The 16,481-nt window shown below is 33.6% G+C and overlaps 1 protein-coding gene across 4 annotated transcripts in view; it reads left to right on the top strand.

The window, feature by feature from the left end:
* SPOCK3 (SPARC (osteonectin), cwcv and kazal like domains proteoglycan 3) overlaps positions 1 to 16,481 on the top strand; it is a 499,153-nt gene that overhangs the window by 240,422 nt on the left and 242,250 nt on the right. For all 4 annotated transcript variants that reach the window (XM_054486169.2, XM_063664262.1, XM_054486170.2 and 1 more), the window contains one exon: positions 12,130 to 12,244. In XM_054486169.2, the coding sequence (XP_054342144.1) occupies positions 12,130 to 12,244 (115 nt within the window). The remainder of the gene's footprint in view (positions 1 to 12,129; positions 12,245 to 16,481) is intronic.

The following is a 16,481-nucleotide window of genomic DNA, read 5'->3' as shown; positions in this document are numbered from 1 at the left end:
TTTTCCCCAAGTGCTAAAGAGCTATCTCATCAGCTAAATATAACTTAATCACCTAATATAACTACATCACCTAAATGTAACTTAAATACTTTAAGTTACAATTGAAATTCAAGAGAAGGGTATATTTCCTTATGTGTTTGCCATAATAGTGGCAGATATATGTGCCGCAATACAAAATTTTGATGATAAAATATAATACCCAGGAAGGCAAACTGAATTTTACGTACTTTACAACTTTTTTTTCAGCTCATATGAGGAAAGTTACATATTTGCATATATATTAGTAGAGGCTGTATAATACCAATAATTTTTAACACTTGATAACTTCATTCTAAATGAATTACATAACTACTTGTACCTTTATTCACTGACATTTGTGCTTGTATGAATCTTTCTTTTAGATTTTCATTTTTAATTATTAAAACATAGTCCCAAAACATTACTGGAAAAATCAATTTGAATAGAAGTTGCCTCATTTTTTCAGTTTTTTAATCTATTCATCCCAATCTTGAAAAATGTCACTCAATTAAATGTGAAATAAACTGTATTTTTAAAAGAATGGAGAGTAGAAAATTATTTTTATTTGAATCACATACAAAAATATCAAAAAGATATAAAATAAAATAATAAGAGGATTATTATACAAAATGTATACCCTAAAAGATTTTGTACAATTGTAAAAAGCATTTGGTTCTGAACTTCTTGATGATTAAATGGAGGATGGAATATAATTAATATTTACAAGATTAATGGTGTCCAAAAGAGACTGAATTCAATAAAAGCAATAGGTCTTTTATGTATTTATTTGTTAGAAAGCCACATTTGCTGATGAGTTGATGTTTATATGGCCAACTAATATATTCATCTCCTTAAAGCTCAAGGCTTACTATTCTAAGACATACTCAAATTCTTGAAGAAAGGACATAGCATTTAAAGCTATATTTTAGCAACATTGATCCTGAAGGAAACTTTTTGTTGTCATTATGGTTATTGTTAATATTTTAAAATTGTTAAAATTACTTTAACATTTGCATATTGAAAAATGTGAAATTGTAATAACAAAGATTTGAATTTTGGTGGAGGAAAGTAGCAATACAAAGTAGACGTTTAGGAATATTGGGGCATGGAAACAATGATGACTACAGAATAGAAAAGGAAAGTATTTTAGAGAGGTTGTTTGAATAGGTATGCTTAAGGCGACAGCCCCTGAATCAACTGAATACATTTCTGGCTCTCTCCTTCCACGATTTGGGGATTTTTGTGTGATGTGAATATTGCCATAACTGCCTCCTTTGGATTAGTATTTTCCAGGTAAGCTTTTCCTGCATTTTTTTTGTATTTTTTACTCAATTTGTATTATATTTTAAGTGCAGCTCTCAAGAACCCTTAAGGAGTTTTTATAAGTCCAATCTAAGATTATCTATCTTTTTTTTTCTGTTTCATCAATTGAGTTTTGATATAATTGAGTTCCTTTTTATCATTTTACTTTGTGCTAGTTTAAAAGTTATGAAATCTCTCGCTCTTCTTTGAGTGATTTGTTTTAAATGTTTACATGCACAACCAGCAAAACTGGATGAAAGTAACTACATAATAATTTGTTCCATTGTCCTTCTGAAGAGTGCTAGGATCTTATATCACATTAGCCCCAAATCTTTGACAGTCAACTTCCTCACTATTTTTAATGAGTTTCATCTCATTTTATCTCCCCCCGGTGCAAATTACTCATTTTTCTATTAATATTTTTACTAACGTAACTAATTTTAAATTATCAAATTTTATCAGTTTATTGCTCATCATCGCTTCTTGCAATTCACTATTCCTTCTGGGTCCATCGGTATAATTTTCTCCTATTTGTTGAAGCATATCCTTTTGTTGTTCTTTCAACATGTACAAATTGTGCTGTACATTTAATAATTTTTATGAATGTATCTTTATGAACATATTTTTCCTAAATGTATTTTTCTTAAAGAATAACTTGGATGTGTCTGGATTTTTTTTTTTTTTTTTTTTGAGACAGAGTCTCACTGTATCACCCAGACTGGAGTGCAGTGGCGTGACCTTGGCTTACTGCAGCCTCAACCTCCTGGGCTCAAACGATTCTCTACATCTCAGCCTTCTGAGTAGCTGGGACTACAGGCATGGCCAGCACATCCAGCTAATTTTTGTACTTTTTGTAGAGATGGGTTTTTCCATATTACCCAGGGTAATCTCAAACTCTTGAGCTCAAGCGATCTCTCCACCTCAGCCTCCCAAAATACTGGTGTTACAGGTATGAGCCACCGTGTGTGGCCTGGAATTCTTATTTGATAATTATTTGTTCCTCACCACAATATATGATTTCACATGTTTTGCCATGATTTGCCATTAACTCATAAATTTGCTCTTAGTCTCTGGTTGTTCCCTGAAAACAAACTGCTTTTTCCTTTTGGTTGCTTTCAATTTACTCCCCCCACCTGCTTATTGTTTATTTCTTTGCAGTTTCAACATAATGTGCTTTGGTAGTTAGTTTAATTTTAATAATTATACTCAGAACTCACTATTATTTCCTCTGAAGGCTAGGGTTGTTAATCTGCAACTACTTTTTAAATTTTAATTCTTTTTAATTTCTAGAAGGTCTGTTTTAATTTTTTTCATATTATCATGTTTTTATATTTCTATATTTATTTTATCTTTAATCAAATATTTTCTCTTATGACATGAATTAATATAAACATGCTTAATATTTTGTCCCTTTCTGATTTTACAAGAATATTTTGATTTCTTGATATACTAGTTTTTGAGTGGATTGAATTTGGATTTTTGAGTGGTTTGGATTATTTGTTTCCTGGTGTGGTTTGCAGTTTTGTGTGTGTGATCCTCTTCATTATGTTTATTTTGTTATTTTTGTTGTTATTTTTGGTATTGTGAGGGTTCTGTATGCACTGGCTGGTGAAAAATTCAGATGCTGCAGAAATTGCATTTGTTTCTCTCACAGCCTTAGGATTTGTAACTGATTTCCACCAATGTTTTGTTAAATTATGAGCTTGAATTTTTTTACACTGTGAAAGTAATATAAATTAAAACCTCACCACCAATGTGGAAAAGACTTGGAATTTTATATCCTTTCATGGTAATTATTTTTTAAACCAGTATCTGGATACACTTGCAATTTTATGTTTATTTTGGTTAGTTGCTGGACTTTCTTATTTAATTAAAGAAGGAGCTCTTCAGGAATCCAAGCTTTAAAGAATTCCCAAATCTAGTTCCCATTTTCTTTGTATCACCCAAGAGAACATGTAATGCCCTCGGATACATACTAAAATTGCCAGATCCTAGCCTATGGTTTAGTATTTTTTTAAGTTATTTTGTTGTTGTTGGATGTTTATTAATATTTTCTAATTATAATTTTTCTGGATATGGGACAGACATTATTGAAGGATAAATGTATTATCATGTAAATATGATATGAAGCATATTAGTTATACAAAAGAAAAAGTAATTGAAGACCTTTTATTTTTTAAAACTTTTTAGGGATATATTATTCTTTTTAATTGTTATGGATTCTGGGGGTACATGTGCAGGTTATTACATGGATGTACTGTGTAATGCTGGGGCTTAGCATCTAGTGAACCCATCGCTCAAGTAGTGACCATAGTACTAAATAGTTTTTCCAGTCCTTCCCCCGCTTCCCTCCCTTCTTGCTTTTGGAGTCCCCACTGTCTATTGTTTCCATCTTTAGGTCCATGTGTACTCTTTGTTTAGCTCCCACTTGTAAGGAAGAATATGTGGTATTTGATTTTCTGTTTCTGTGTTACTTCACTTAGAATAATGGCCTCCAGCTGTATCCATGTTGTGGCAAAGGACATGATTTCATTCTTTCTTATGGCTGTATAGTCTTACATGGTGTACATGTACTACATTTTACAAAAGACATTTGAAAACAGTAGTCAGCATGTAAGCACAAGTTTACTTGGTTAAAGAGAAAAATGTGACTATCTAAAATGAGAATTCACTTTTGAAGAAAGAATTTCTTAAAAAGACTGTGTAACATCATTATATGGTCCCTAAATATGTAAGACTTTCATATTCAAATCCTCTACCATAGCCTTTTATGCTACAATTTTTATAGCTTCATGCTAATATTACCTCTAGTAATATAGTTTATAATGTTGCTAAGAATTATAAATGTCCTAATATGACTTAATCATTCTATATTTGAAAATAAGAATTAAGTATATATTTATATTATAGTAGGATCAACATGGTACAAAAATCACATATAAAACATTACAATAGAATATTAATCTTCCTGAAATTCTTTATGATCTAGTACATCTGCAAAATTAGGCATTTAAAAAATGCTGATTTTTAATCCTTCAACTCTGTATCTAAAAAGTTATTTTTAGATATAAAACAATCTTGCTATTATAATACTAATGGACTGCTACTACTGCTCAAGCTCAAGAAATAAACGTATTTATAGTTTTAAAACTTATTTTCATTGTCTTCTTAGCCTTCCCAATTTGCATGAACCTTGTGCATATTTTATTAGCACTGAATTACCTTTTATTCTTTTTCCTTTCAACACTTAGAAATATGTGAAAAATTTATTTCTTTCATAAATCCTCTTGAAACAAAATAAAATTTTGAAACAGACTGATATTTAGAAGGTCTAATACCTTAACGTCATTAGACTGTGGCCAATGGTAATATTGGTAATTAAGCACTGCCCTGTCACCTTCACTCACGAGAGGAGGAAAAGCTGTTGGCAAAATCATCATCAGTAAGCTCTTAGAGGTTCTACTGAACACAGGCAGGCTTGTCACAAATTTAAACTTTTTCATTTTAAAGTTATAAAATCTAGTCAATATTTTTCTTGCCGCAGAGGAAGAAAAGGATTTTCTACAGCTATAATAAAGGGCATTTTAGATTTCCATAGGGCAATGACCTTGTTTTATAAACAATGTGACTAACTTCTTTGCAGCCAGATAGTTAAGGTTTTATGGAGATGGCAGTAAGGACTGACTTGTTGCTTAAATCAGATTACAACTGGCCCTCAGAATAGGCAGGCTCCACATCTGTGGATTCAAGCAGCCACGGACCAAAAAATTTGAAAAAAAATTAAAATAGCAATATAACAATAAAAATACTGATAAAATAAATATAGTATACCAACTATTTTATAGCATTTACATTGTATTAGGCATTATGAATAATCTAGGGATTACTTAAACTATACAAGAGGATGTGTGTATATTACTTGGAACTACTGCACCATTTTCCATAAGGGTCTTGAGCATCTGCGGATTTTGGTACCCTCCAGGGTCCTGGAACCAATACTCTACAGATATAAAAGGAAGTCATCAAGCTGAGCATCCTAAAAATCTAATATGTATTGTATTAATCACACAAGAATAGAGCCAGAAGCCAGGGTACTAATGTTTCCTTGAGCTCCATTAAATTCACACATTTCTGAGAACTGAAAAATAATGCTTCAAGGTGAATGCAGGGATATATGTACTCTTTGGAAGAAAGCTCTGGTGATAGAGAACAGTCTCATGAATTCTAGTGATAACAACAACAAAAACTTACCTTAAGTACATCTCTATGGAAAGGAATCTTTATAGAAAAGAGTGACAACAACATTTACCCAAAGAATCCTTGGACGTGGCCATGCTGTGATGAAAGAGCAAAGTGGCACCTGAGAGTTTTGAGTTGCGAGGGATAAAGAGTATATGAGAGAAGCAGTGCTGTAGTAGCAACAGGTATTAGGAAACAATACCCCTGGCTAGAAATATGCCTGGGGAAAGGAGGCAGAATTAAAATAGAACATATGATGAATATTTTAAAATAGTGAAAAATTAATGAACAGATCAAATAGTTAAAGGCTTTCCCCAAAAAGTCTGTATTTTGCATTAAAATGATAGTGCTTTAATGTGAAATGTAAAGATCAGATTAAATAGATGGCTTTTAGGCATTGTTGAATGATTTTCTGGGTAGGCGAATTATCAGAATACAGTATTAGGTTCCAAGCAATTGTATATGGAACTGATTTATTAGAGAGAAAGCAACATATGTAAGCATAAGAATGAACTCGCAGAATCAAAACTAGACAAATACTCTGGTAATAGTCAATCTTACAGTCTTTTCTGCTTGTCTTACTAGATATTATATATGAATATTATTTCAGCGAAAGTTTTAACTTTTTATTCTGTTATAGAGAATATAAAGGTCAGCTGATCACAGGACATTGTTTCAGCTACTCTGAGTGTCACTGAAAGCTCAGGAAACGGGATTCTTCAGTGGCTAATTATTCAGGTTTTGTAATTCCAAGGGCTTGGGTTTGAAACCTGGTTCTACTAATTGCTAGTTATACATCCTAGGATAAACATTGTATTTGAGCTATAGTTTTCTGACATCTAAAACTGAGATGCTAACATGTTTCAGAAAATGGTTTTAAGGATATTTTACACATAAACAAAAAAGAACTGTACTGGCACATAGCAGATACTGAATAAATTGTAATAATTGAATGCTCATATAATGTCCCATCCAAATGCTTAGAACAGATGTGTATAGAATTTTGAAATTTTCATACTGTAAAAAATCAATATGATTTGTGTATCATATAATGCATACAACTACATGTATACCCTGTAAAAAAATTTATAATTCTGCAGCACACCACTCTGCAATTAAAAACAGTAGTCCTTTTGAAGCTAAATGCTAAATTGAGTTAAAATCATAAACTAATTTACATTATTTCACAGTATCCTTTTCTTTATCTAATGAGATTTTCACAAGTATTTGCAAGTCCCCAGCAACAACAACAACAACAAAACAAAGACCTTTCAATTATCAGAGGTTTTTGGGTTTTGTGATTATAAGTCAGTATTTTAAAGGACATTGAAATTCTAAGGTTTAAGAACTTTCCAATCATTTCTTGTCCAGAGTAGAGGGTTTGCACAAAGTATATAAAGGGATTTTGAGTACTGTTTTTTGTTTTAATGGTTTCTGCATCCCTGTTCTCAAAATATTAAGGCAATGGGCAAGAAGTTGATGACTCCAAGAAAATCATTGTCCAGGCTGTGCGCGGTGGCTCACGCCTGTAATCCCAGGCCTTTGGGAGGCCGAGGCAGGTGGATCACAAGGTCAGGGGATCGAGACCATCCTGGCTAACATGGTGAAACCCCATCTCTACTAAAAAATACAAAAAAAATTAGCCAGGCATGGTGGCGGGCGCCTGTAGTCCCAGCTACTCGGGAGGCTGAGGCAGGAGAATGGCGTGAACCTGGGAGGCAGAGCTTGCAGTGAGCTGAGATCACACCACTGCACTCCAGCGTGGGCGACAGAGTGAGACTCCATCTCAAAAAAAAAGAATAAAGGAAAAAAAGAAAATCATTGTCCATTATTCTGTTCTCAGTATGTGTAAAACCTGGGAGATGGTGCCTGAGTTCTCTTTTCCAGCCCAAAAATGTGCTGTGGGAAGAAGATAAGAGAGTTGGCCATAAAAATAGGTTTTCCATCTTTTTACTTTACATATGTCATCAAGCTGAGCATCCTAAAAATCTAACTAGATTACAAGACTGATTATGTTTCTAATGTACATTATTTAAGATGACTACTGGAGGGACATCTTTCCCCTAATTTCTCCTTGGAATACTAGATCCAAATATCTAGGTGACAGCTGAGTATTAGTATCTGGATGTCACCACAGGCATTTCACTAATATGAAAGATAAGGTCATCACCTTAACTTCTCACAACTAAACTTGTTATATTTTTTTCTCGTCACCAAATATCTTATTTATTGTTCAGTGGTGCCACCAAACACCATTTCTTTTATTTCTGACCAATTTCCCCCTTCTATTAAATTAATAATTAGACCTATTGAATCAGTGTCCTTTATGTCTTTGAAATGCATCCCCTCTTCTCCATCTTTACACCCATTTATCTTAGATCAGGTTCTTATTCTTTCTCTCTCATACAGCTTGTTAATATCCCTGTCTTAATCACACACACTTCAAACCATCTCCAAATTCTTGTGTGTGGTCTTTCTGCAATACATAATCCTGCCACTCTTCTACCTAAAATCATGCCAGGCCATGACATTACCAAAACGATAAAACTCTGGAAGGCTAAGAAGCTTCCATCTCCCTGTTCAGTGTTTTCCATGATACTCACAGGCGATATGAGTATTTTATATTTCATTGGTCCTGAACTATCTGCCATTCCATGAGTAGGGCATCCTTTTTTTACATTTTTGCTATTTATTCTATCTACTTATTCTGGAGCTTCATTTTGTGCACTTGGTGGGTCCTATATTCTTGTAAAACTTACCTAAGGTGTCACTCATTCTAGTTTTCTCCCATTCACCATAATGTGATCTCTGTCTGTCTGTGTATGCATATTATACATGTAATGTAACATGTATACATATTATATGCATGTAAGTTCCACTTAACAATGTATTCTAATTATTAATAACTATTTATACATCTCTGCCAATCAAAATGTTGAGTCTGCTGGAGACAAGATACAATTCTTGTATGATATCTGTCCTAGCATAAACTAAGAAGAATCAGGCCTCATCCAGCCCATAATGGTGGGAATGCCTGAGGCAGCAAGGATAGGTGAGACCAAAAACAAATGTGAATGAAGCCCAGGGCTTTGTCTGGAAGTAACTGGGAAAAATTCTGGACCAAAAAACAAGTATTCTGGCAAAAGATTGAGGGAGATCCTACATTGCAAATGTAATGACGCTCAAAGGATACATTATATGGCAGTTGTTTAAAATACAGATGGTGTTTTTTGAAGCACAACCAAAAAAAACTTACTTGTCAGGTACCCAGGTTAGTTTACACTGACCAGGAAGTTTAGTAGAGATTAGGATGAAGAAAAGAATATAGCCAAGTGAAGTCAAATGCAATTGCTGAAATCTTTCTAGAGGTAGTTTGACTGGTTGCTAGAGAGAAAACTGAATACAATCATGCAGAACAGAAGAGGAGATGCTAAATGGAAAACAAGATGGAAAAAAGAACACAACAGAGGGAGATGATGAATTTATGCCAGGTCTCTTTAAGGCACAGGATTGATTCTAATCCATGGACTTCAGCCAAGAGAAATTTGTTGTGTTATTGTTGTGGTTTCAAGAATAAAATCTTAGGCATCTGTATTTACAGTGTGTAATGTTTTGTATTTTTTAAGCTGCCAACAATGTGAGTTCTACTAAAAAATACAGATGGTTAAAATCTCATGCACAGAAAGTGGTCTTTTTGTTATTGTATGTGCTCTGTATCTGATTCTTTATGTTTACTTTCTCCTATGTTTTCCATCTCCTGACAAATACTGCTCCTCTCGTATTTGGTCATTTACATAGAATCCTATGTAAAACTCATTACATTATTTTTCATGTGTTAAATTTGTTCTATTTTCACTGTATACCAATTTTTGAGTTCCATTTTCTTGAGCATATATGACAAAACTGTGTCACAGAACTTTTGGAAATTATTGAATGTAGATTTTATAAGGTAAAGAAAAAAATAACTATAATCATACCAGTCTGCATTTGAATCGTAGCTAGATTAATCAAAATTTTATATGTACTATAGTGTTTTATTTCAAAATGAAAACACTCCTTTTTCATAACGTAAGTCCAAGATTAAATATACTCAAAAGGAGAATATGGCATATATGTACATATAGTACAGAGGCAGTACATTATTTGTTAGGCAGAATTGTTTAATGAATTTTAAAAAGTGATTTTAATAATTAGAAATCAACAGACTAAACATTAGAAATAGCTCAAAACACTTTTAATGTCTTCTAAGTTATTGTGTGTTTTTTTCCTTTATGTTGTCCAACAAGAAGTCATACACTTTTGTAGTGCAATGTTTTGAAGACAGCATTTTTTACCTAATTATGATTCAAACTGTGATAGTCTAAAAAGAATGTTGTAGCAATTTACATTTGCATACTGCACAAAGTATATTTAACATGTTATAGACAATGAAAAATTAATACAGTTTATTTTCATTATTAAAGCTACTGACCAAACAAGGAAAGCTATAATTAATCTAATCATTACTTATTTTAAAAAATTCTCTTAGTATGGAGAAAATTGAAACATCTGTGTTCCAAATAGATGCATTTAATGTCTTAACCACTTTAGCATGGGATAATATAAAATGTCTGTTAATTAAAATTTCACCAGTGATATGTGTTAACATCCTTTATTTTAAATCTCATGGTTAAGTAAAATCTCTAACAAGAGTTTTGCAGAAATATACTTTATATATTGAAATCAGTAAGATATATGTGCATATATATTATAGCTTACATCTGTATTTTATGTTCATTATCAGGCAGAGGGCAGTGGCTCACCATTGTAATCCCAGCACTTTGGGAGGCTAAGGTGGGTGGATCATTTGGGGTCAGGAGTTCGAGAGCAGCCTGGCCAACATGGTGAAACCCCGTCTCTACTAAAAATACAAAAATTATCTGGGCATGGTGGTGGGTGCCTGTAGTCCCAGCAACTTGGGAGGCTGAGGCAGGAGAATCACTTAAGCCTGTGAAGAGGAGGTTGCAGTGAGCTGAGATCGCACCACTGAACTCTAGCCAGGGCATCAGAGAGTGACTCTGTCTCAAAAATAAAATAAAATATAATAAAATAAATAAAATGCATTGATTATCAAAATATATTCACTTTATTTAGGCTATTGACTAAATATGCTTAAGAATCAGCTTGAGGTACCCTCAAAGATTGTCTCAAATCCACATTTTATGTCTACTGGTCAGCCTGGAGCCCTTCCAAATACTTCTGCATATTCCAAATGCACATTTTTCTGGTTTTATTTCTCTTTGTGCACTAGAATTTTTTGTTTACTATATTTCATTGTTTCTTTCTCTCAATTTTGGCATGTACCAAATCTGGACACTCAGTGCCTTTTGTTTATTTGTACCAACTCCTCCTCTGGTCTGCCCCCAACAATAAATTACAACAAAGTGTCACTGGGATTAACCATGAATGATCACCAATAGCAGTATTATTTACAATAGCCAAAAAGTGGAAACAACCAAAATTCATATCTACTAGTGAATAAATAAAATGTGGTATATCTGTAAAATGGCATAATATTCAACAATATAAGGGAATTAGGTAGTGATTCATGGTACAACACGATTGAATTTCAGAAACATTGTTCCAAGTGAAAGAAGCTAGGCACAAAGCACCACAAATTTTAACACTCAATTTATATAAAATGTCTAGAATAGGAAAATCTCTAGAGATGGAAATTAGATGAGTAGTTGCCTAATACTAGTTGGAGGGGAGAGGGAATAGGTGATGATAACAAGAGGATATGTTTGGGTATTTTTGGTGATGAAATTATTCTAATATTGATTGTGGTGATAGTTTTATAATTGCAAATATACTGAAAAATATTGGTTGTAAACTTAACTGCCGGAATTGTGTAGTATGTGAATTACATATAAATAAAGATGTTATAAAATGAAACCGTCAACATTTGAATAGCCTTTTTGTTGACAGCCATACCGACAGAGGTTTGTTTGAAGAAATGGTGGTCCAAATATTATATACAGATGTAAAAATGAAAATGCAGAATCTCAATTCTTAGTATGATATATTCATCCAGTCTCCAAATACAGCTCTAGCCTATTTTTGGATAGCCAAAGATATCCATTAATGTCCACTGACATTTTTGTTTGTTCATTTCGTCCCTTTTATTTACCCACCAGCATTTATCTCGGGAAAGCAAGGGTATAGATTGTAGTTTTCCACTGTCATAAAATACTTCAGTAACATACTCTATTTCACCACCTTTGCTGCTTAGAAGGCAGTAGCAACTACAGAGAGTTTGAGTCTTAAAGTTTCTATTTTGATAACACATTGTCTGATCATAGGCATATGTGCATCTTAGCTTCTGAATAGAGTGGATGAGACTAAACTACAGCTAGCTGTTAACTCTGAGTTATGTGGGTAGAAGTAGAAGTTTCTCTTAATAGAGAAAGAATGTGAAGAAAGTTTACAATTAAGCATTATGTAAATTACCTGATCAAATTGTGTTTGATGGGATTTGATACTTACTTTTACAGAAGCTTATTTTAATATTTTCTTTGCAATTTTTTTTAGCTTTAGATCCAGCTAAGGATCCATGCTTAAAGATGAAATGTAGTCGCCATAAAGTATGCATTGCTCAAGATTATCAGACTGCAGTCTGCATTAGTCACCGGAGGCTTACACACAGGTAAACATTGTTAAATTTAATCCCACTGATTGAACAGCGCTCCTTACCAGGAATAACTTCAGGGTATAAATATTTGGCAGTGCCTGCTAATCTTTTATGCAGAATTTTATTGAAAGTTACAGAAGCTTAGTTAATACAATTATGATTCACTTGGGTTAAACATTGGTATCAGTCACAATTACTACAGATTATAGAATTTGAGGCATATATTACTAAATAAAGAAGGTCTTATAAAGATGATATTTAAAATGTTATATCTAGACGTTTGTGCTTTTTCAAGTTTAAGGAAGAATTAGTTTTGTTCCCTCCACATATTTTTGTTTGTGGCTATTCAAACATCTTTATTTCCCTCAGGAGACAGAAAGTTAAAGGAGAGAAAATGATTGATGTTCATAAAAAGAGATTAAAAGTCACGAAATAGGGACTTGGGACTTGAACCCCTCAGGATGCCTTCTTTAGTGGTCACTCATGCCAGTGGAGTCCTTGTATCTGTTCCCTGGATGCTGATTCACAATTTCTAAAAAAGAAGGGAGGATTTCAAGTGTCTTATAACAACCAGCACTGCTTCTGTTAGACGGGCTCTGTTTTGGGAAGGACCAGTAATTTAGAAATAGCCTGTGTAGTCTGGTGCTGAGTCTTAAAAATTTGAACGCGCCACAATCAAACGTGAATTCATTGTTTAACTGACTGAAACAAGTGGTGTATTCGTTTCCTTTATCATTTTTAAAGTTATTTTTTGAGAATACTCTTTCTCTGAAAATGGACTTATGTATTGCTTTTAAATCAAATGAACAAAGAAAATTTTGCTATTTGTGTATGCTCAGAGAAAAATTGGATTTTTGGCTTTAGTGTACTTGCATATAAATTCTATTACTCAAACACACCAACAGTAAGAGAATAAGAATAAGAATATTGGAAAATAAGAATATAAATAGCATTTCTAGGAAACAGCAAATATTTAAGTTACATTGATGTTTCTTATAATGTAAGAGGACATATACATAACACCCTGTTGTACATGCCAACAGGATTAGAAGTGTTTATTCCACAATGTTAAGTCTATAGTGGCAGATTTCTAGAACCAAGGGAGGTTGATGTAACAAAGGTATGTGGATTTGAAAATGAGTGCACTTGGGTTAGAATCATGGTATATCAATAATGTACTTGTGGAACAGAGAGAGGGAGTAGGAGAAAGAAAATAACAGTTTGGTGATATAAAGAACAAAAGACTTTGGAAATCACAATTCTGTAAAGTTAGCCTACTAGGGGAAAGCACAAATGGGTGAAGCAGTTATCAGTAACATATCCCCCATCAATCCTGACGTTGATGCTAATTTTACAGAGGGATAACAAAGCTTTGGGCCAGAAACTCGTTTTTCTATTTATTTCCTTAGGATTCTAAATTTCTTGGCATTTCTATTAATTAATCGTACAAATTTAAAAACATTAATATGTGAATTTGTGTATATTGGGGGTGAAATAAAAAAGAGAAGGGTGTCAAAAGGGATTCATATATGATCTCTCACCTAAGTTACAGAGACTAAGTCAGTTTATCTCCCATAAAAGCAAAAACTGTTTGATCACAAGTTCTAGAGACCTTGGGAAAGATTTCCATGTGCAGACATTTAACAGCTTTGAAAAGATTCACCTGCCGCTTTGAAAAGATTCACCTGCCACTTCACCCCTGGCCCCGTGAACCCAAGTCAAAGAGCAACCAAAGACGTCGCAGTTAATATCATATCTGTGGCAGAGACACACTCGTTTTGACACTTGCTGGACACTGACGCTAAGAGAGGTTAAAGTAACTGACTCAAGACTACAAAGCTAGAAATTTTCAGACCTTCAATTCTAATCTGTACTGATCGACCCCAGAGTCTAAGCTTTTTACCACTATGGTGTCTCGTTACTTCTCTGACTTATTAAACGACTTAAGTACAGGCAAAAATCTTCCTTAACATGATAAAGACTATCAGAAACCAATAGCCAAATGTCCCTTAATATATAAAATTGAAAGATCCTTAATAGGGCACTACTGAAGCTTTGCCTTTGGTGTAGTGGTGGAGAGGGTTCAGAGGGGAGACTAACATGCTTTTAGTGGGTGAATTTCAAAATGTTTATGTAAATAGCATTTAGTCCTGTTCTATTTCTGATAGAGACTATTTATAAATTTCCATTCAATCCATGCTCTATTCAATAAATAAATCACTAGTTTCCAACAAATTGATTTTAAGATTAATATTTGATATGCTTTATTTGCCTTGAGGATGTCAGTACATAGTGATTATTTATACAACACTTAGGGAAGAAGAGCTTTGCCAAGCAGTTTGATCAATAAAAATGGCTAATATAAATAATCTAGATCTTAGATCTGAGGATTGTGTGTATTTTGGGGATGTGGTAGAGAAAGCAGGGAAAGACGGCTTAATTGATCAATTTTTGTCCATTTGCATAGTTTAGAATACAAATTGCTACCTTGTTTCCATTTAAAGGAACGACTTATTCTTTCTTCCCTTGATCTCATAAAAGAGAAAGGAAACCTGCTGTTTCTTTCTGCAAGGGGAATACAGTTTTTCAAACACACTTTCCAGTCTCCTCTTCCCAATATATCACACTCATTTCTCCATTGCTTTAGAATTTTAACCTTCGCATCTTACAGTGCTCACAACACTTGTAATCGTTTGTCTAACATTGATCTCCTTCGACTGACTGAGCTCAGTGAAAGTGTCTTATTTACTACTGTGTACCCAGATCTTGAATTACTGCTCAGTACATGTTTTCTTTGAGGAGGTTAGTAAAACAGCTGCCATTTGTAAAATATTTAGGAAGAAAATTTTGACAAATAGTTTGATCAATTGAAATGGTCAATCTAGATAATCTAGGTTTAAAGTTTATTTTCTTAGTGCTTTGCGTATATTTGTTGAAAATGAATTAAGAAGGGTATAGGCATCAGTCAACAAGTATGTTTTAAAGGCAGAATAAATGAATGCATGATTTATCAAATAAAAGGAAAAGGAGGATTTTTAAATATTTTATTTTATTTTAAGTTCCGGGATACATGTGCAGAATGTGCAGGTTTGTTATATAGGTAAAGGTGTCCCATGGTGGTTTACTGCACCTATCAGCCTATCGCCTAAGTATTAAGCCCTGCATGCATTAGCTGTCTATCTTGATGCTCTCCCTCCCCTTAACCCCCACCAACAGGCCATAGTGTGTGTTGTTCCCCTCCCTGTGTCAATGTGTTCTCATTGTTCAGCTCTCACTTATAAGTGAGAACACGTGGTGTTTGGTTTTCTGTTCCTGTGTTAGTTTGCTGGGATGATGGCTACCAGCTCCATCCATATCCCTGAAAAGAACATTGTCTTGTAAAGAAGGATATTTAAATATGAAATGAGGGATGTAACAATTGGTTTTAAGAAACTAGTAGGTCCTTCACTTGGATTTGTAAATAATTGAAATAATTAGTAAATTTCTCCTTCCTTAGTGTTTTAAGTAACAATAATTGTCCTCTGAAATCAGAAAAATAACATGGTTAGGTGAATCACAGTTTTACTCTAGTTTTGACCACCACTGCCAGTGTAGAGGATGGTGTAAACCATCCAAACATGTGACGTTCAAAGTCATATATTTGGATATTGTCTCCAAATGGCTTTTTCTGTGAAGAACTGGTCTCAAACCAGGTGATATCTTTGTTATTGTGCTAACTTTCTGTTACCATTATCATTACCAGTTAAAAGAAAATAGTAGGATGAATAATGAGAAAGAACTTTAGCTGCAGCACGTTTTTCCAATATGGTAACATAACCCGTTATTTAGATGCTTTAATATGAAGTACATGATGGGTTTCCCAAGCTTTGAATGTGATCCACTTGTTATATTGTTACCCTTGGGGAAAGATCTGCAGATGCTGACAGCTGAGGGTGATTGTTTCATTGTTTTTGTATATTGTGAACAAGAAGCCCAGTGTTTTATGCTCCCTTGCTGCCTGTGCAGCTGCAGATAATTAACACTGTTTCTAGATCAGTGTTGCTGGCACCAATCGATGCTGCTGATATTAAAAGAAAAAGGTTTGGCATAATAAAACAGAGTAAGGTTGAAGAAGTTGTAGGACAAAACTAGCCATGTTAATTTCTACTTCATTTACACTGAAGGATTAAAAAAAAAAAAAAGAATCAATAAGGAAGTGCTTTTGACCTCCTAAGAAGGCATTATATAGAAAATGATGAAAGCAGTGTAAAAT

The sequence above is a fragment of the Pongo pygmaeus genome, chromosome 3, assembly GCF_028885625.2.
Source record: "Pongo pygmaeus isolate AG05252 chromosome 3, NHGRI_mPonPyg2-v2.0_pri, whole genome shotgun sequence".
In the NCBI taxonomy this organism is placed as follows: domain Eukaryota; kingdom Metazoa; phylum Chordata; class Mammalia; order Primates; family Hominidae; genus Pongo; species Pongo pygmaeus.
This window is presented reverse-complemented; position numbering and strand designations above follow the sequence as displayed.